Source organism: Hibiscus syriacus, unplaced genomic scaffold (genome assembly GCF_006381635.1).
Source record: "Hibiscus syriacus cultivar Baekdansim isolate YM2019G1 unplaced genomic scaffold, ASM638163v2 tig00112776_pilon, whole genome shotgun sequence".
In the NCBI taxonomy this organism is placed as follows: Eukaryota; Viridiplantae; Streptophyta; class Magnoliopsida; order Malvales; family Malvaceae; genus Hibiscus; species Hibiscus syriacus.
This window is the reverse complement of record NW_024063401.1, coordinates 4,167-24,704: the sequence shown is the minus strand read 5'-3', so window position 1 is coordinate 24,704 and position 20,538 is coordinate 4,167. Positions and strand designations below refer to the sequence as shown.

The following is a 20,538-nucleotide window of genomic DNA, read 5'->3' as shown; positions in this document are numbered from 1 at the left end:
TGTAGTCAAAGTTGTTTGTGTTGTTCAGTTATTTGTAATTCATGTATTTCCATATCTTTGATTAGAATTTCCTGTTTGGCTTAAGAGAAAATTGAAAGAAAAAAAAATGATCAAAATATGGGGGAGGCGTTAGAGATATCCAAACGCATCGTTAATATTGGTGCGCCTCTCTCACACAAATTAATTAATTAATTACTCTAATATCAATAGTTCTTTTAAAATGAATTACAATAAAGGTAAACTATATAGATAGTCTTTTGTGTTTTTGATCTAACAGATTATAATAATAATTTAAAAAGAGTGATTTTGATTCTTTATGTAATCGATAATTCGATTTTAATCCATCGACGGTTAACTTCACTTATTCAGGAGGATGTGAACTTTCATTTATGTTGCTAGTCTTTTCCTTGTTTATTTGGTTGAGGGTTTTCATGATTACATGCAGCTTTATATATAATGTAGGTATTCTAAGATTTAATGAAAATCATATCTTTTGCGATCTAGATCTTTAAAACAAATGAATTTTTTATTGAATTATAAGACAATCTAGCTGCCGGAGAAGCCATAACACCAGCTAAAAGCTAAGGAAAAAACCTATGCTTTGAAAAAGAATAAGAAGTGAATTTTATTTTTATTTAAATCGAATGAGCCAATGTTAATATTAAATTTTTATTATATCAGAAAAATAATATAACACTTGTAAGAGAAGAACAAGTCGTTTATAAGAACAAATATTAAAATGATGAAATTTTTAATATAAAAGGTTAAAATTATTGAATTATTTTGGATTAAGATTAAATTTATGCTGTATAAGTTTTAAAGACTAAAATTGATATTACTATTCATCTAATATTTAATGATAAAGTGACATGTTTATAATAATTTTTAAATTGAGTGGCATCTTTATAGTTTTTTAAAAAGGTGACCTGTTTGCTACCAAACCCATAAGTAAGTGACCATGGGTGTAATTTACTAAACAATAATCGATTTTTCAAAAAAAAAAAAAAATACAGATCCTACATATCGAATCTATTTACAACCGCAAAAGGAGAAAGAGCCAGCTCTCGCAATCTGCAGCGCTCATATTTTCTCATCTTTTACAGGTAAGCTTTCATTGTTGTTTTTCCCTCATTCAATTTTCTCTTTATTCTCTTTCATTATCGTGTCATTTCTTGTTCAATGTTTGAATGGTATTGTTTAAAAAATTATGATCTGCTAATGTTTCCCCCTTTCAAATGTCATAGATTTGTTGTTGTTTGTAATGTTTTTGTTTTTATGTTTAGGTAAAAATCCATGGATCTATTCACTCTAATTCCGATACAGCATGATTTATTTTTAGTACGTTTGAACTTTTAGTCCAAATCTGAATCCCTGTGATTTGCTTTTTCGAGTTTACCCATTTTGCTTAACTAATATGTGGTTTTACGAAATCCTATTGTTGTAACTATGAAATTAAAAGAAACCCAATTTTCATTGATGTTAAGTTTGCATTTAGAAATGTATTCTTGCTGAAGCTGAAGATTCTGTACTGGGTTTTTATGCCCGCTGAGTGTCTAAAGAATATTTATGTTTTTTTCTGTTTTTTCTTTTAGAATTTATAAGTGACTGATTTTTTTCTTATGTTCATTTCTTGGCCTGTGTATGTAATGCTTTTGAAGATTGATAGTAACCCTTTGTTATGCAGAAAATGGGCTTGTGGACGATATTGGAAGGGTTTTTACTTCTTGCAAATGCTTTGGCAATATTAAACGAGGACCGTTTTCTTGCTCCTAGAGGATGGAGTTTCTCGGAATTCTCTGTGGGGAGGACAAAGTCATTTAAAGGGCAGCTTATTGGTCTCATTTACGCCACTCAATACATGAGAGTTCCTCTCATCCTACTCAATGCAATCTGCATTTTTGTTAAGCTAGTTTCTGGTTGATGCTGTTCTAGGTAAGATGCTTATGTCAATGATCGGTTGGATTTTGTATTAGGTGAGGGTGAAACTGAAGCACAGTGATTGCTAGTTATTTCTTAAGCTATTAATTTGTTGATTGTACGGTGAAAAGTGAAAGCTAAGTCTTAGATTAATTTTTCGGGTGAACTTGGGAAGTTCGAATAAGATCTTTTAGCAATGCAAGTTTTATCATATAGTCATATCCATCATTTGAACTGGCTATCCATCACAGAGAGAAGTGGCTCATGGTGGGGATAGCTACATTTAGGGGTGCTAACTGAGTCGAGCAGCTCGCGAGCGGTTCGAGCTTGACTCGATCAAAATTTGGTCTATGTTCAACTTGAAATTTTAACGAGTCGTGTCGAGCAAAGCCTAACTCAACTTGATAAGTTCGCGAGAAACTCGTTAATTTATTTATAAATTTTTTAGAATGTTGATTGTCTTATTTTTAAGATTGACCATGTATTGCTAAACTTTTTTTTTTCTTCAAGAATTGTTGTAATATGATAGTTTGTTGTATTTGTGGTTTGTTACTTTGGTTGTAGTATGTTAGTTTGGTGTGTTTGTGGATTGTTACTTTGGTGTTTAGACTTTGTAATTGCTTCACATACTATTTTGATCAATTTTTTGTTAAATTTATGTTTATATTAAGCTCTATATAGTATTACTAGATTTTACATATATTTTTAAAAACAAGGCAAAAGTTCTGGTTAGCTTAATGAGCAACGAGTTTTTTTAACCAGCACGAGTCGAGTAAAATTTTATCGAACTTATTGAGTCGATTCGAGCATTGGTCAGCTCGTGACCGACTCGCTTGATAAGTACCCCTAGCTACATTTGTATCTTCATGCTTCTCTCTTTCTTCTCTCTCTCTTTGGATAAGTTACCTTCCTGATTTTATGTTGCTTCATATTTGATTATTTATTCATTTGATTGTGAATTATTCTCTTCCCTTTTTTGATCTTAAGCATGTCATAGATTTCACCCTTGTAAGGAATGTGGGACATATTAATTTTGCTATGAATTTAGTTGTTGTATTCATTCCTGAAATTTTTAGAATGTGATTCTTTATCTGTTCATTATTTGCAGAAATCTTGAAATGGAATTTGAAGCATAGGGATATTCAGATGGTTGTGAAAGACAAAAGCAGTCAGTTCAAAATTTAGGTGATATATCTGTTTTTTTTTCCTTATAGGTTTGTATCTTCATTTTTAAATTCGAAATCGAGGTTTCATGATGGGATTTTATTGCCTGGAATTTGTGATAAGTGAATAGCTCTAGCATTTGTATCATTTGGGGACTTTGAACTGTCATTTTGAAATATACAATTATTGTGGCTGGAATTTCTATTATGTTGGAATTGCTGCTTTATAAATATGATATCTGAAAATGACGTTTTAGTTTCGTGGTTTGATTTCTAGTAGATTTTTTCTCTCATTTCTGGTAGAACCTATAATGCACCACTCATGCTTCACTAAGATAAATTTTTATTACATGATAGAACCAAGCCGGTAAAAGAATAATTGTAGTTCCTATTATATCTCAGACTATATTAGGATTCTTTTATTAAAAAAATAGGTAAAATAGACGTGTATTTCGAAAGGAGTAAAATTATTATTTTTTTCATTTAAAATTTCATTCATTTATAATGTGTTATATGTAAAATTAGAATCCGTGCTACGTACGTTAGGGTTTGCAGGAGGGTACCTTTGCAATTAAAAGCGGGAGCGGCAGTTGTAGCCTATGAGCCGCTTGGAATGGATTGTCTGGGGTCTTCGCCGGCGGTGGCTAGAGACCATGTGTATTGGATGAGACTCGAACTGGAGATGGACAAGATGGTTCCCAGCCGATGAATGCTACAGGTATGCAATCTTCGAAGGTTGGTATGGCAGTACTCCCAGATTTAACTATGGAGGATGTTGTGATGGATACCGTTGATGATGGTGAGGGACTAGCGGTGAAGGAAGGGGATAATCCTATATCTTAATGCGGTTATGGTAGGCGGCAACACAGGGACGTCCCGAATTTTGGTGAGGAGGATGTGATTATCCAAGAAGGCGAGATGTGGTGGTAGATAAGAGGACCTTGTTATCCAATTTTCAAATCGGGTCTATGATTGGATTGATCACAACATGAACGGAATTAAATTGCTCTGGCAACCTCAGGATCAGACCTTGAAAATGATTATTACCTCGTTAAATTTGAGTTTGAAAGTGATTATGAGAAGGTGCTCACAGAGGGGCCATTGGTGATTTTTGGATGCTACTTGACAGTCCAGCCTTGGAGTCGGAATTTCACCCTTCCCAAGTTATAGTTTGGATTAGGCTCCTGGGACTTCCTTACATGTATTACACCAAGTAGCTCTTCGGATTGCTAGCTTCGAAAATTGGTAGGGTTATTAAAGTTGACTACAATAAGACAACGGGTGAACGGGTTTACGAGATTGGTTGTCGTGGTGGATCTAAATAAACAATTACTGTCATGCATTGGGATTGATGCTTTTGTGCAACAATTGGAGTAGGACTCCAATAGCTCCAAGGCCTCCCCACATACGCTTCCTAATAGTGTGGTATAACCATTCCAAAACTGGTACTTTGATCAGTTCACCCATATAAATCCCTTGTACCAATTTGCATATAGAACTCCATAGCTCCAAGGCCTCCCCACATACGCCTTCTATAGTAACAACCTAAGAACCAAGGAGTTATCAACTTGTCCTTACAACCATAAGCTCTACAACCTTATAATATCTGTAATATATTAATATGCAACATTGCATAAACCATCCAACCAAAATATGGATATACAAGGTGAGCGTGGTTGTGAAAAGATAACCAATAGGTATTGCAGTACAAAAAATGTCAGCACTCCATGTGCTTAAAATGAACATTACTATGGAAATAGGAACAATCGAACACCAATGTGATAATATAACCAGATGCCATTGTGTAAAATACCCAATTCATACCCCCGTCTCAAAAGAATAACCAATGTTACGCCAAGATAACCAATAGGAACCTATGGGTTATAGACAACGAGAACCACTACACAATGTTAGCAAATGAGAACCTTTAGGTTGTATAAAATATGTGTTTCTACTCAAAAACAATAAAATGAGCAACTCTGGACTTTTAAAGAACAAGTTTCGCTGTGTAGAGATAAAAGATAAGCACCTTTGTGCTGCACCGAGACGTGAAGATAACAAATATTCATATCTTGGGTTGATGGGGAATACGCTCTGTTGCGCAAAGATAACGAATAAGCACCTTTGTGCTGTGTGTAAGAGGAATCGTTGTGTCAAGATAGCAAATAAGCACCTCTGAGCTCGTAGAAAACTAGTGTTGTCACGCTAAGATAACCAATATGCACTTAGGTGCCATAGAGAACAAGTGATGTTGCGCTAAGATAGCCAATGTGAACCTAGGCGCAATAAGAACATAAACATCACAGCTCAAAATAATCAATAAACATCGCAACTCAAACAACTCAAAATAATCAATAAACTAATTAACAATACTATTATATCTATGACTTGCCCTAAACCCTATTATTATTGGGGCATTGATTAATCCCTTCTAAAATATTCCTTGGTGCCTAATTTGAGTGAGAGAATGGGACACATGATGTTATAAATCGGATAAAAGTTGATGTCCCATTCTCTCACTCAATGGTAAGCTCTAACGGGGATTGGTAACTCTCCCACCCTCGGTCCTTCCTTACTTTGCGGCTATAAGGGTTCCCTTGACAACTAATGGCGCGGACATTCTCGGTTGGAAGTGGGATAGCCATAGACGCTTCACTGTTAAAAGCGTCTATAATTTTAAAAACCATTAGAAGGTGACTTAGTGAAAATGTTATAGTTTACAGCCAAATGAATGTATTGAAGCTTTTTAAATGTTAGCATTAGTTTTTTCTATTTTAATAGTATTTTTTAATTATTTCACAAATTATGATATTTTTATGTCATCCTATTTTTAAATAAAAACGTAAAAAAAACATATGAAGGAAAATCAAATTTTTTTGGTTAACTATTTTTTTAATTGATGAAAAATTAGAAATCTTTTAACAATTTCAATTAGTATTTAGATAATTTTAGACTCTTTTGTATTATTATAAACAAAGACAAAAACATATTGAAAAACTCTATAACGTTTGTCGAACGTGGATGAGTACCGTTATCGATGAGTATTATTAAATTAATTTATAAAACATTAAATTATAAAGTACTAAACATATAATTATAAATTAGTTAAAATCTAAATGTAATTTAATTAAAATACAATTTTATAAAACATTAATTTTTAGGGTAAACTATACCATTGACCACCTAACTATTTATACCTTTTACTTTAATCACAAATTTTTCAATTTTGTCAATGGGGTCACCTAACTATTTAAATCTTGTCAATCAAGTCACGTGTTGTTTAATATTAACAGATGAGATGACATGACAGTTAATAAAATTTGTATAATTACACATTTAGTCCTCATTACTGACACATTCTATTATTTTGGTCTTAACTTTTAATTAATTCAATAAATATAATCCTTAATCAGATGGTGACATGTCACTATGTGATTGGATTTTTTCTTTATATTTTTATTTAATTTAATAAAATTTTCATGTAATCAAATAGTGACACGTGTCACCAATTGAATGAATAGAAAATAAATTAAATCAATAATTGCTAATGGTAAGGTTTGAACCCAAGACATGAGGAGAGAAAGCAAATGCCACAACCATTAGGCTGCATCATTCAAATAACAATAATGTCACGACATGATATATATAGTTAATGACAATTAAAAAAAAGGAAAAATGGCCTAATAAGAACTTCAACATTGAATAATTGAATAATACGATAATATGATATATATACACAAATATTATAACTGATTAATATGTGAATGTATTTTATTTATATTTTAAATCATTTTAATAAAAAATAAAAATAATTTTAATATATTATAATTGAAATATAATGAAGAGCTTCGTTCACTTAGATTTTTCCTGATAGTTGAAGGCTTATCGTAGTAAGCATTTTAATTTATGCATTGATTTGTTTATATCCCGGTTAGAGTAAGAATTTTATATTTTATTATTTATTCATTATATATTTGAAGAAAACTTTAGAGAAACTTGATTTTATTGAATTATTCTATTTTGATATTGAATTGTTAAATAAGATTAGAATCCGATCGACGTTATAGTATTTTAAAATATAAGATATGATACATTTCAATTTAATAAAATTAGAATAATGAAGACAATTTATTAATTTAAAATATGTAAAATGATTCATTTCAATTATAACATATTAAATTCACTTTAATTTTAATTTTTGCAATAAATGTGATTTAAAATATAAATAATACATATTCTTTTTTTTAATCACTTATAATATTTGTTTATATATATTCTATATTTTTATACTATTCAATTATTTCATGTTTTAGTCGTTATAAGGTCATTTATTTCCATTACATTTATTATAAATCATATAGATTATGTTCTTTATACTAGATAAATTTAGTGTCTAGTTTAATGGTTAGGGTACTCAATTTTTCGACTTGTGTCACGAGTTCAAACCCCACCAATATCGGTTATTGATTTAATTTATTTTTCTATTCATTCAATTGGTGACACATGTCACCATTTGATTGGATAAAAATTTATTAAATAAAAAATATTTAAAAAATCTAATCACATAGTGACACATGTCATCATCGGATTGATGATTAAATTTATTGAATTAAATAAAAGTTAAAATCAAATTAATAGATTATGTAAGTAATGAAGACTAATTGTGTAATTATACAAATTTTATTAACTGTCATATCATCTCTTCCATTAATATTTAACAACAGTGGTTTGATTAATAAGATTTAAATAGCTAAATGATTCGATTGAAAAAATTAAAAAATCAATGATTAAAATAAAAAAAAAATAGTTAAGTGGCCAATGGTATAATTTACCATAAAAACTAATGTTTTATAAATATTATATTTTAATTAAATTATATTTAAATTTATAATTTTACATTTTATAAATTAATTTAATAATATTCATAATACTCATTCGTGCTCGTCGAATATGATAGCATCATCCAAACATATTGAGTTGTTGAACCTCTTAGTTTCTCCTATTAGAAAAATCACAATAAAAAATAACGCAATACATGACTCCTAAAGTCGAATATCAATATTCATCATTGTTTAAATTACAGAACATGGATTAAGAAATTCTTACTTGAACTTCATAAAAAATTTACCCTTATTATTTAACCACATTGAAAGACTTAACCTTCATTACAAGATTTAATTGCACCAAATGTCCTTAAAATATGATTCTCATTCTAATTGATCTCTAAACTTTTAAATGTTTCAATTTCATCCTAAACTATGACTATCATATTAAATTAATCCTCAACCTTTTGAAAATTTTAATTTCATCCCCAAACAATTTTCATTCTAAATTGATCTCTAAACTTTTTAAACATTCCAATTTCACCCCAAATTATACATACCCACTGATCACATCCCTTGTCAAGTCATATTATTGTATGTTTAGACAAAATAAAATTAAACTATGGTGGAAATTAATTACATATTTGGATAAACTTGGGGATGAAATTAGAATGTTAAAAAATTTATAATGAGTCATAGTTTGGGGATAAAATTGGAATATTCGAACGTGTAAGAACCAATTTAAAATGAGGGCTATAGTTTGGGGACATATGATGCAATTAACACTCATAACATTATAACAATCCCAAAAACTTATAACGAATATACTTTTGGTAAGGATTCTTTGTAAGCTGCATGGGTTCAAGCATATATCCTTAAAAATTTTAACTTGAGGCAAATTGCTTGCAAGAACAGTTTCAAATTGTCAACGAGTAAAATTTAGAAAGAAATTTGAAAGAGTAGAACCAAATACTCTTCCAGTAAGGAATACATAATCATGAGTAACATTAACCAAAACATATGCAATTTCGGAAACTTCAAAAAAGCTTTTTCACATAAACAAAATGTTCATATCTCATTTATGTCATACTACTTGAACACAGTGCTAGTTCGAGCTTACCAATTTTCGTAAACTTGTACGAGAACTTTAAATCCTTCATTCTTCAAGAAACTTCTTGAGGTTCTTCAACCACTGTAGATACTCCCGGCTGTCTTTGTTAATCATGTACTCGTGCAAATAGTTAGTCGTGCTTGGTTTGATTCCTCGGATCTCCAAATACTTGTGGAAAGCCTTCTGCAAATTCTCATCCAAATCACTGCAAAACACAACCGAAAACATAAGTTACAGCAAATGAAGCAATCAAAATACCAATTCCGCTATCTATCCAATAAGCTTACCAGAAATCAGGGCCTTCATAGGCGAGTTCGTCCTCAGAATCTGGATTTCGAACAGACAAACCATCAATGGTAATCTCATCGGGGTATGCAGTACAGCTAAACTCCAAATTCGGACCACCACTCTTTGAGATATTAACAACCAATGGGATGCTTGATCTACTGGGCTTTTCAGAGTCATCTTCGTCATTGTTTAGGTCATCAGCTTCGCCTTCACCCGTGACAAGATCCGGCATGTAAACATTAACTTTGATGAGTTCACCATCATATTCCCTGGTCAATGTTATGGACTGATGCCCGGGAGTGTCTTCAATTTCAAAAGGGAACCCACTTGGAGTTTCTTCAACCTGTGAACACATAATAAAAGAAATTAGCAAAATCAATACAAAATGAAGATAAAAATTACTTTCAGCTTGAAAACTTAACATCAACACTATCATGTCATTGATCTCCTAAATTGCAAATGACTAAAATGAGAGTTATGTTTTACCCAGGGCAATCCAAAGTGTCAGCCAAGCATCATTTAAAAAAATTAAAAAACCAAAACCTTTAAAAAAAAACTCAGTTTCTAATTTACAGCAAATTTTAGTAAAATATATCATTTATTCATATGTTCAGAAACCATTTTCACTCTGATCATAAATTGCTAGTAAAACACCCAAAGATTCAACAAATCATTACTTTCATACAAACCCTAAATGGAAAGATAAATAATCGGCCACCTGATTATATTCATCACTCTCCTCGGCACACTGAATCTCCGACTCGATAACTCGGAGAAGAGACTCATCAGAAGCGGTTTTCCGAGAATCAACAGCCGTTGAGAAATGAAGGGTGTTTGGGTAAAAACGTTAGGGGTGGATGGGTGGGAATGGAAGGTATGGTTCAAGGCCATGAAGATGGAAGATTGGTAGCTTCTCTCCACTCGGGTGAGTCGAATCGCGAGCGGAGCTAAGGAGTTAGCTGTTTTCCGGAGAATGGAAGTGAAAGCCATGAGAAACAGCGGGGTTTTGTTAGGGTTTTACGAACAGCTAGATTGTTCGTCACTAATGTTTAGGATTTTAAAGATAGGTATTAAATGGACTAAACTCCAGTTTCCTTCTTGGATTGGGCCTAATTTTGGATCATATATTACATATTTAATTTTTCTTTTAAATCTATGGAGTTGTGAGTATTTGGTATAATCGTATTATGTCGATTGAAAAATAAATAAATTTATGATTATTATTTTATCATTTAAATTTTATTTAAATTTGTTTAGGTTGAATTTATAAAATTTGAGTAAAATGGAATATATTTATTTAAGTTTTTGTTCATATTTAAATGTAACTATTTTTAATGTTATACTCCTCTATCCCACTTAAAATGTTTCCTTATTGATTTTTTTGGGTCAATTTTTTTAACTTTGACTCTTTATTATTTAAAATTTGTTACTGATTAAAATATAAAAAAAAGTAAGACCATTACTTTCGGAGAAAGCAATTTTACACCTCGAAGCTAATCCAGTTCCCATTAATGAAGAGCTCAAATACTCGGTAGGTTGGAGAGAACAGAGAGCAGTCGATTTAAATCAGCCTACGAAATGATCGAAAATACTGAACAAGTACAGCACGATAAAGTCTGGGAGGTTATTGCCAAGCACAACAGCTTATCAAGAGTGAAGACTTTCCTTTGGCTAGCATAGAAGGCGTCTCCTCACAAATGCGAAAGAGTCAGAAGGCACATAGCAACGAATAGTAAATGTCAGAACTGTGGGAATTATAATGAAGACATTGACCATGTACTCAGAACATGCCCAGTAGCTTACCAGACCTGGAAACAACTAATTGATCCTTGGAAGGAGATGAAGTTCTTCAATTGCGGTCTACAAACCTGGATGAAAATAAATCTAGGGAGCAGCAAATTTGCAAGAAATGGAGAGGAAGATTGGCAAGTACCATACAGTGCCATTCTCTAGGCATTTTGGAAAAGACGAAACAAAACAATTTTTGACCCGGAAAGGCTGGAAAGGCTGAACGTTATTAAGGAAGGAAAGAACCTGGTTCGGGAGATTCTAAATGGGAATGCCCATGATTCAAAAGGAGATCAGGAGAGAACATGCACCTCGAATAAATAGGAAGTGCCAAAGGAACCATGGTTTTAAAGTAAACAGTGATGGGGCCCGTAATACACGCTCAGGCGAATCAGCCTGCAAGTCATCAGAAATCACAAGAGACGATGGATAATTTGGTTTACCAAGAAGCTGGGAATTTGTAAAACCCTTGAAGCAGAATTATGGGGAATATACTTCGGGTTGCAAACCGCATGGAAGATGGGATTAAAGAAAATTCAAGCGGAATCAGACAGCAATGAAGCATTAAATATGGTCGGGACCATCATGCAATACATTGACGAGCTATTAAAAAGAGAATGGAGAGTGGAAACTAATTACGTTCCGAGAACGAATGACAAGGTCGTCGATGCCCTCGCAAAACATGCCTGAAAGCTCCCGAATGGTCTTCATGAGTTTATGCATCCCCCCACTGATGCGATAGAAAGATTTGCTAAGGAAGCCTAAGCTAGTGGAAACTGCCGTTTGTAAAAAAAAATAATCAAATAGTTTTGAAATATATATTTTATAAAATTTAATTTTTAAAATATTTAAAATAATAGTGATTAAAGTTTTAAAAACTTGACTTTAAAAAAATCAAAAAATGATAATTTTAATAGGACATAAGGAATAATAATAATTTATTTCAATTTAAATGAATCTCTTTAGCAATATACGACATACATATATATATTTTTTCACTTTTGTAAGATTCATAATGTTATTTATAATAAAATAAAACATCATCTAAAATTATATAATATATATATAATGTTAACTTTTAAATAATAAATTTTGAGAAAAAGTTATTGATGAGAATATTAAAAGAGTTATAAAAAATTGGTGGAAAAAAGGAATTTAAAAGGAGTTGTAGTTAGAGGAACAAATTGGATAAAATATAAAGTTGAGAATTACATTGAAAAAAATAAATTTGTTGTCAAAAGGAGGAATCGAAAACAAATGGAAATTCTATACTAGTTAGGGAATAAACGATTCAAATTTAGTTAAAATGAACTTAATACGAAGAATGAATTAAAGAAATAAAAAAGTTATTACTAAATCACACAACAATCCGTCTTTTATTGAGTTTGAAAAATGCTTTCGGGACCAAAAAGTATTTTTTGGAACTATAAGCAATGCTAAACAAATTCTAAAAGTGCAATTGAAAAGTGTTTTTAAACCTAAAGTAAAAGTTAAACAAACCCAACAATTAGTGGGTTTCGTTAAGAAAATAAATGATCTAATACAAATGATTCGCATAGTCCATTGGTTAGAGTCAAGATTTTCTATTTCGTAAAACTGACAAATAAAATCGTTGGAACTATATTTAGAGTCAAGTTTATTCAAGGATGAAATTCTCCATATATTCATTAATTTTATTTATTTCAAAATTTATTGGTTTATAACCCTGTCTTATTAATAACTGATTTTTACGGGATTTTACACCTATTTTCTTATCTATTAAACTATATATTGTTTTTAGGAGTAGAATGTTTATATTTTGTCCATAGATATTAATTTTTTAATGTTTTATTCAAACTGAAGTTTATTATTGGGCTGTGAAGGATTGGGATTCTGGAACTCGTTCGAATGAAGCCCATATGAAAAGGGAAACCCTAAAAATTTCACTATATAAATCAGCATTCTGCATCTAAAACCTCCTTTCATCCGAAGTCGTCTTCACCTTTGTTTTGATCTTCTTCTTCTTCATTTAATCTTTGAGGTGGGCAATTAGCCAGTCATATGTTTAGCCATTTGGTTTACTGTTCTTTGTGTGAATGGTCAGTATCCCACCGATATCAGCTCTAATGTTGTTGGCTTTTCAATTTGCGTGAGATTGAAACTTCTGTTTTTCATTTTTTTCACGCTTTTAAGGCCATTAACTACATTGATTTCATGTCTTTTTTTGCGTCATATACTGATTACCATCGCTCTTTTATATAACAGTGAGCTGCTGTGTATGAGCTGACGCCATAGTTTCTCTCCCTTTCTGCTTATTTGGTAGCCTAAATGGCTACTTCACTGCAGACAAGGGGAAATTTCTCATTTTTTTTAATTTAAATAATTGGGGATTTATGGGGAGATATATTTTCAGAGATTTTGTTTGGTGCTTGTTGATCGTTGGGGTTTGAGTACAATTAAATTGTCTGATAAACGACTCAGTAAATTACACGGGTATGGCAGTTTGATTCCTCTTATGTATTCAGAGGAATTTTAGGGATTTTTAAATATATTTAGAGATTTTTATAATATTTATTTAAACAAAATGAAAGTTATATACATTTATTTTAGATTTTGTCATTCAAAATTCAATTTTACCCAAAAATCAAAAATAAAAAATGATTTTTTGATTTAATACCTTTTTTAAAATATTATCTAAACTAGTACTTTTTTTTGTAAAGTATCATTAAATTTTTGTTGGGGTAAAATTGATATAATTCTTGTAGATGTTTACATTAGATGCATTTGAAAAAGTCAATCCATTTACTCCTTCAGTTATAAATATATCAGTTGTTTTCCATCTCTATAAATCTCAATATTGATATCTATAAATTCAAAAATAATTGATTAATATGAATAGTATGTAAAGTGAAATTCTCACATTTGACAATGAGCAAAAACAAAATTAATCATTTTCTTTGTTTGATGCCTTCTACCAATATTCTTTATAGCAATAGAGAAAGGATTATGGTGTCTCAATTCAGTCAGGAAAAATAAAAAGTAAAGAAATATTATTAATTTAACGAATTTAGTTATCTGATGTAAACATCAACTTTAAATTATATCATCCTTAATAAATTGAATTTATCACGCTTTAATAAAAAAATATTTATTTGATTAATTTAAATTTAAATTAAATATTCTCATGAAGATATTTCTTAACAAAATTTAATTTATAATTAAAAAATAAATATTTAAATATTTCAACATATCAAAAATATTTAATTTTACTTAATATAAACTCTAATTTATATTCAAATAATAAAAATAATAAACTTTAATTTAATGAATTTAATAAAAATAACAAATTAAATACTACATGAGAATAAGGTAGAAAAATTATTTTTAGAGAAAATCGCCTCAGTGACCAAAAATGCCTTATAATATACGATTTTAACCAACTTTTTTTGATTTGCCAAAATGACCAACAAAATCGCAACGCGAAATAAAAATCGCAACGCGATCCCCAGAATCGCAAATCAGTTTCCAAAATCGCAACGCGATTCTTGAAAATCGCAATGCGATAGTACAAATTCGCATTGCGATTTTCCAGAATCGCAACGCGAATATGAAAATCGCAACGCGAACACATAAATCGCAACGCGTATCCGTAAATCGCAACGTGTATCCGTAAATCGCAACGCGTATCCGTAAATCGCAATGCGTATCCGTATATCACAACGCGTATCCGTAAATCGCAACGATAATACATAAAATCGCAACGCGTATCCGTAAATCGCAACGCGATATTTAAAGCGCCATTATAATCGCTACGCGTATTTATTTTCAAATTACAAAAACGAATATTAAGACAAAATCCCGTAATCGCAACTCATAACCTAAAACCTAAAATCACAACTCAGTCCCATCTCCATCTCTCTCTCTACGGCGAAATCCGTCCCCATCTCCGAAGATTTCCGTCCCCATCTCCGCGAAATCCCTCACAACCATTCACGGTCAGAAATCCCTCACAATATTCAGAAATGGAAAATCAACCTCCGAGGGTTAGTTTTTTTAATTATTTTTATTTTGAAATTTTGCATTATTGTAGGTTTTTCATATTGAAACCGATGATAAGTTTACTGGTCATTTCAATAATAGATTAACCATTTCACTTAGATTTCATTTCGCGTTACGATTCTCTCGTTGCGATTTTCATTTCGCGTTGCTATTCTCTCGTTGCGATTTTCAAGTTAGTATTTGTCTTTGTCTTTGTTCTGTCTTTTGGTTGAAGTAATGCAATCCATTCAAGTTTCAATTTGCAGAAGAGTCGCAACGAGATAAATGAAAATCGCAACGAGAGAATGACTGTCGCAACGAGAGAAATGAAAATCGCAACGAGAGAATCGCAACGCGAAATGAAAATCGCAACGAGAGAATCGCAACGCGAAACCAAAATCGCATTGCGATTTTCATTTCGCGTTGCGATTCTCTCGTTGCGATTTTCATTTCGCGTTGCGATTCTCTCGTTGCGATTTTCATTTATCTCGTTGCGACAGTCATTCTCTCGTTGCGATTTTCATTTCAACCAAAAGACAAAACAGTGTTGCAAATTTTAGTTTCAAGAATAAACTACTACTTTTTATGTTTATTGTTTTTGGTATATCTTCACAGTGTAGTTTTTGGTATATCTAACTTGGTATGTTTATTGTTTTGTAGAAATTTTTTTCGGCTTCATTGACATTAAGGAATAAAGTTAGCCTAGCCACTACAATTGCTTCGAAGCTTTCACCTGCTCAAAGACAATTGTTTGAGGAAACCTGCTTCGGGCCATGGCTGAGAGTACAGCATCCGGGTGGAGATGCTAATTTGACCCATTTGTGGCTTCAGACCATGACATCAAATCTACCCGACAGTATACAACGTGGTGAGGAAGAGATATGGTTTCATTTTCCACCAGCGTATACTTGTTTTGGGCGGAAGGAGTTCTGCTTAATCACTGGTCTACGATTCGGACACGATGATGTAGGCCGGTACACTCGTCATATCGCCCGCCCATCATGGTTATCCCGGGTTTTTCCGGATGAGTCAATGGAGAAGCCGAACCTACACGTCGACGACCTGAAGAAATTGTTTAATAAGAAAGCTGGTTTCACTCGGATGGATGACGTCGATGTTGTCCGAGTATGCCTTCTACTACTTGTGTATGCCGGCTTTTAGGCAGAGAGGCCAGACAACCTATTCCTCGGGAGCTAATAATATTGGTAGAGGACCTGAATGCATGGAATCTGTTTCCGTGGGGTTCGTATATATGGAAAGCTACATGGACTAAGTTGTCTACTGCCTTTGATGACCGCAAAAGTTTGCGTGGCGATGGGTCGAAATACACTTTGTCAGGCTTTGTTTGGGCCTTTAAGGTAAGAATTTCTATATAATGTTTCTAAAATTATAATTAATTATTTAACAATTACTAATTTTGTTATTATATTGTTTGTAGAATTGGATATTCGAGGCTTTCCCCAGCATGCGTACATATGCAATAAAAACGTCAAATGATATTCCCAGGGCTATTTCCTGGAAGAGGAAAACTCTGTTGGATTGGGAAGACTTAATACCATATGCGACAATAAATAATGTAAGTTAACACAAATACTTTCATATAATATATAAACAAGTTATTAATAGTAGACGTTTAACTTTATTTGAGTTTTTATATTTTAGGAGGCCAACATTCCATTACAAAGACTGACACCCACGGAGGAAGAGCTTGCCACTGATTGGTGGCAAGCTAGTCAGAGTTTTTTTGATGGCACGGATGATGAGCAGCATCCACTTCCTCCAATTCGAGAGCCATCACCTCACCTAGAGCCATCACCCGATCGACCCGACTATACACCTCTAGAACGAGAGCCATCACCTATCCCGTCACATCATCGAGCCTCTTCTCCACCATCACCTCATGATAGGCGACCGGCAAAGATGCCACGACTCCTATCTCCCTGTTCTCCACCTCCACGGATGAGTCAAGGGAGTTACGTGATGAGGTCAATGCCTTGTGTGAGAGATCGGTACTCTACGCGATAACGATGGTACATGGCGTGTGGAGGTGTCAACTTTACGTGGTGAGGTTGCCGCTCTACGAGATGATAGTATCGTTGCAGAATGAGGTTCATACTCTACGCAACGAGGTAAGTTTAAGATTTTCCATATTTAACTTAATGATAAATTTACTCGTAATTTCACTTAGATTAGCCATTTCACTTAGATTGCTTAGTAAATTTATTCGGTTGCTGCCAATTCTACTAAACTGTGTATTCTTTAACACTGTGAAATAGTATTTGTCTTTGTTTTGTCTTTTGGTTGAAAGTAAATTTGTTCGGTTGCTACCAATTCTGCTAAACTGTGTATTCTTTAACACTGTGAAATAGTATTTGTCTTTGTTTTGTCTTTTGGTTGAAAGTAAATTTGTTCGGTTGCTGCCAATTCTGCTAAACTGTGTATTCTTTAACACTGTGAAATAGTATTTGTCTTTGTTTTGTCTTTTGGTTGAAGTAATGCAATCCATTCAAGTTTCAATTTGCAGAAGAAATAGTTTACTTTCGCAACACGAAACTTAAAATCGCAACGCGAAACCAAAATCGCAACGCGAAATGAAAATCGCAACAAAAGAATCGCAACAAAAGAATCGCAACGCGAAACCAAAATCGCAACGACAAACTCGCAACGCGAAACCAAAATCGCATTGAGATTTTCATTTCGCGTTGCGATTCTTTCGTTGCGATTTTCATTTCGCATTGCGATTCTGTCGTTGCGATTTTCATTTCGCGTTGCGATTTTAAGTTTCGTGTTGCGAAAGTAAACTATTTCTTCTTCTGCAAATTGAAACTGAATGGATTGCATTACTTCAACCAATAGACAAAACAAAGACAAATACTAACTTCAGGGTATTAGTTTGAAATATTTTTCTTTGTTATCTGATGCATTTTGTGAACTATGATAGAATAATGACTTGGGTGAATACAATGCAAGTTTGAAACATATTTGTCTTTGTTTTCACTGTTTAAATATCATGTCTGTTTATTTACTGATTTTTGTATTTAATTATTTAGCGGCCCGATAGAGTGGATGCTTTACGTCGGGTTATGTTTGCACGACGGAGTTCACGCATCAGACAGCGTGCACGTGCTATTAAGTCTCCGTACACCCCAATAGTGCGAAGACACCGCAAGAAGAAGCCCGACTCGCCTGTCATCCCTCAAGAGTCCACTCCTATCGTTGAAGAGGCCCCCCCTATCATTCCTCGAGAGTCCCTCCCACCGTTCAAGAGGCCACTGTCATCATTGAAGAGGTCCATCCCACCATTCAAGAGCCCGATTCACATGGCGTCATATGTAGGCTTCTTGAGAAACCCTCTGACGTGCCGGACATGATGGATTCAAGTTGGCTCTCGTATGAGTTACAGGCCAGTACCATACCGGTATCTGAAGAGGAGAGGGAAACAACTACCGGACACAATTCTGGATAACACCCTTTGGGCTAAGACCGCAGTTGATTTTTATCTACATGAGCGGAGCCAGGGGTGTTTCACTGACATATGCAAGCTCACCGATGATATCTATTTGTTGCTTGATCGGTCTTGGTGGGGCGTATTATTAGGGTCAAAGACAATGGCTATTTCGATGGGGGGGTAAGTCTTATATTTTTCTTATATTTCAATTTGATTAATTTTTTTTAAATTTATGTAAGTCACTAATATATGTCTTTTTTTGTAAAACAGCATATCGATGCGTGGGTAACACGTCTTCTAATAATAAGAAAACTTAAGAAAAATAAAAATACGATATACAATTATGCCGACGTCTTTTAACGCCGTTCACTTGAAGAATGCACGAGATGAATCATTTGATTTGGGCAATGGACAAGCTAAACTTTATCCTGCATGGTGGGAGGTCGATAAGGTTAGTATTTATTTTAGATTGAGTTTAAAGGTTTTATGAAATAAGTGCGCAAATGAATGAATTATTACTTATGATTGCAGGTGTTTATCCCTGTTTTGGAACGTAAACATTGGATTCTCGTCGAGCTTCAGCTCCCATCCCTTAAGACAATAGTGTATGACAGCATGATAAATTACATATCATTGGTGATTAAGAGATGTTATTAAGGGATGGAGCTCTCATTTGGCTAAATTCTTGGATGCGATCAATTATTGGACTCGTTCTGGAAACAAGAAGCCAAAGAAGCTCAATATTACAGTTATTAGAGACGAGACCGCGCCACAACAAACGAGCGGAGCCAGAGGAGATTGTGGTCCTCTCGTATGCTTGGCGTTGGAGCGTTTGACGACGGGAAGCACCAGTATCTACCTCCCACCGATAGAGATAGAGCTGCAGTAGGCTTGTGGTTTCGGAATTATATGGCTAAATCGATATATACGAGACGCTGCCTACCTGCATACGCGTTATAAAAATGTCCATAAACAATTGGTAAGTTTATAGACTTTTGGTTTGAAAATGTTTGGTTAAGTACCTAGAATTCAAGAATTTGCTGTTTGTAGGTTTAGATGTGTAGAAAGTGTTGTTTGAGCAAATGTTTGGTTTCTGCAGGTTAATCTCAGAAGTAAACTGCGTGAAAATGATGTATGGCTGCAAAATTGATTCAATAGTTTAATTGATTGTTTTTTGATTGTTTAATTGATTTGTAAAAGTTGATTCAATAGTAGATGATCGGAAATAAGAATTATTGCTTATTTTTTGATTGTTTAATTGATTTGTAAAAGATGATTTGTAAAAGTTGATTTGTGTAATTGATGCGAACATAATTCTTATTTGTGCTTGTTTAATGATTGAAATGTAATGGTTGATTTTGTTGATTTCAATCTGCATTATGTTGAAGGCAAAAATGACTATCGCAATGCGAAATGAAAATCGCAATGCGAAATGAAAATCGCAACGAGAGAATCGCAATGCGAAATAAAATCGCAATGCGGAAATGAAAATCGCAACGAGAGAATCGCAATGCGATTTAATTTCGCATTGCGATTCTCTCGTTGCGATTTTCATTTCGCATTGCGATTTTCATTTCGCATTGCGATTCTCTCGTTGCGATTTTCATTTCGCATTGCGATTTTCATTTCCGCATTGCGATTCTCTCGTTGCGATTTTCATTTCGCATTGCGATTTTCATTTCGCATTGCGATTTTCATGTTGGGATTTTCATTTCGCATTGCGATTCTCTCGTTGCGATTGTAATTTCCGTGTTGCGATAGTCAAATGCATGCCTAATAAGTGATAACAACTGAATAACAGAGTTGGTTAAGTCAAAATGGTTGGCCTGAGTCATTAATTCAACTGAAAATGTTAAAAGTTCACACATAAAATCCACATAATACAACGTTTGCATTTAAAAATCACCTAAGTTAACAGTCCCAAAAGGTGAAGCCAATGTGATTGGGATTTAAAGATGATTGCCTTTTGCTTGACACCATATG

The 20,538-nt window shown here is 33.1% G+C and overlaps 2 protein-coding genes across 2 annotated transcripts; one reads left to right on the top strand and one right to left on the bottom strand.

Annotated features, from left to right (window-relative positions):
- Positions 1 to 1,021: 1,021 nt before the first annotated feature.
- On the top strand, positions 1,022 to 3,237 carry LOC120183502 (immediate early response 3-interacting protein 1-like). Its single transcript, XM_039188180.1, has 3 exons — positions 1,022 to 1,103; positions 1,685 to 1,932; positions 3,026 to 3,237. The coding sequence occupies exon 2, from the start codon at positions 1,688 to 1,690 to the stop codon at positions 1,919 to 1,921; it is 234 nt and encodes a 77-aa protein (XP_039044111.1). The 5' UTR covers positions 1,022 to 1,103; positions 1,685 to 1,687; the 3' UTR covers positions 1,922 to 1,932; positions 3,026 to 3,237.
- Positions 3,238 to 8,943: 5,706 nt separating this feature from the next.
- Positions 8,944 to 10,334, bottom strand: LOC120183501 (uncharacterized protein At2g39795, mitochondrial-like). Its single transcript, XM_039188179.1, is given in 4 exon segments — positions 8,944 to 9,219; positions 9,302 to 9,645; positions 10,021 to 10,148; positions 10,151 to 10,334. Coding segments are annotated over 4 exon segments (774 nt in total). The 5' UTR covers positions 10,293 to 10,334; the 3' UTR covers positions 8,944 to 9,059.
- Positions 10,335 to 20,538: the final 10,204 nt, after the last annotated feature.

Bases quoted from the DNA above. Each gene is read 5' to 3' on its own strand.
- LOC120183502 (XM_039188180.1), top strand. From the start codon at position 1,688: ATGGGCTTGTGGACGATATTGGAAGGGTTTTTACTTCTTGCAAATGCT.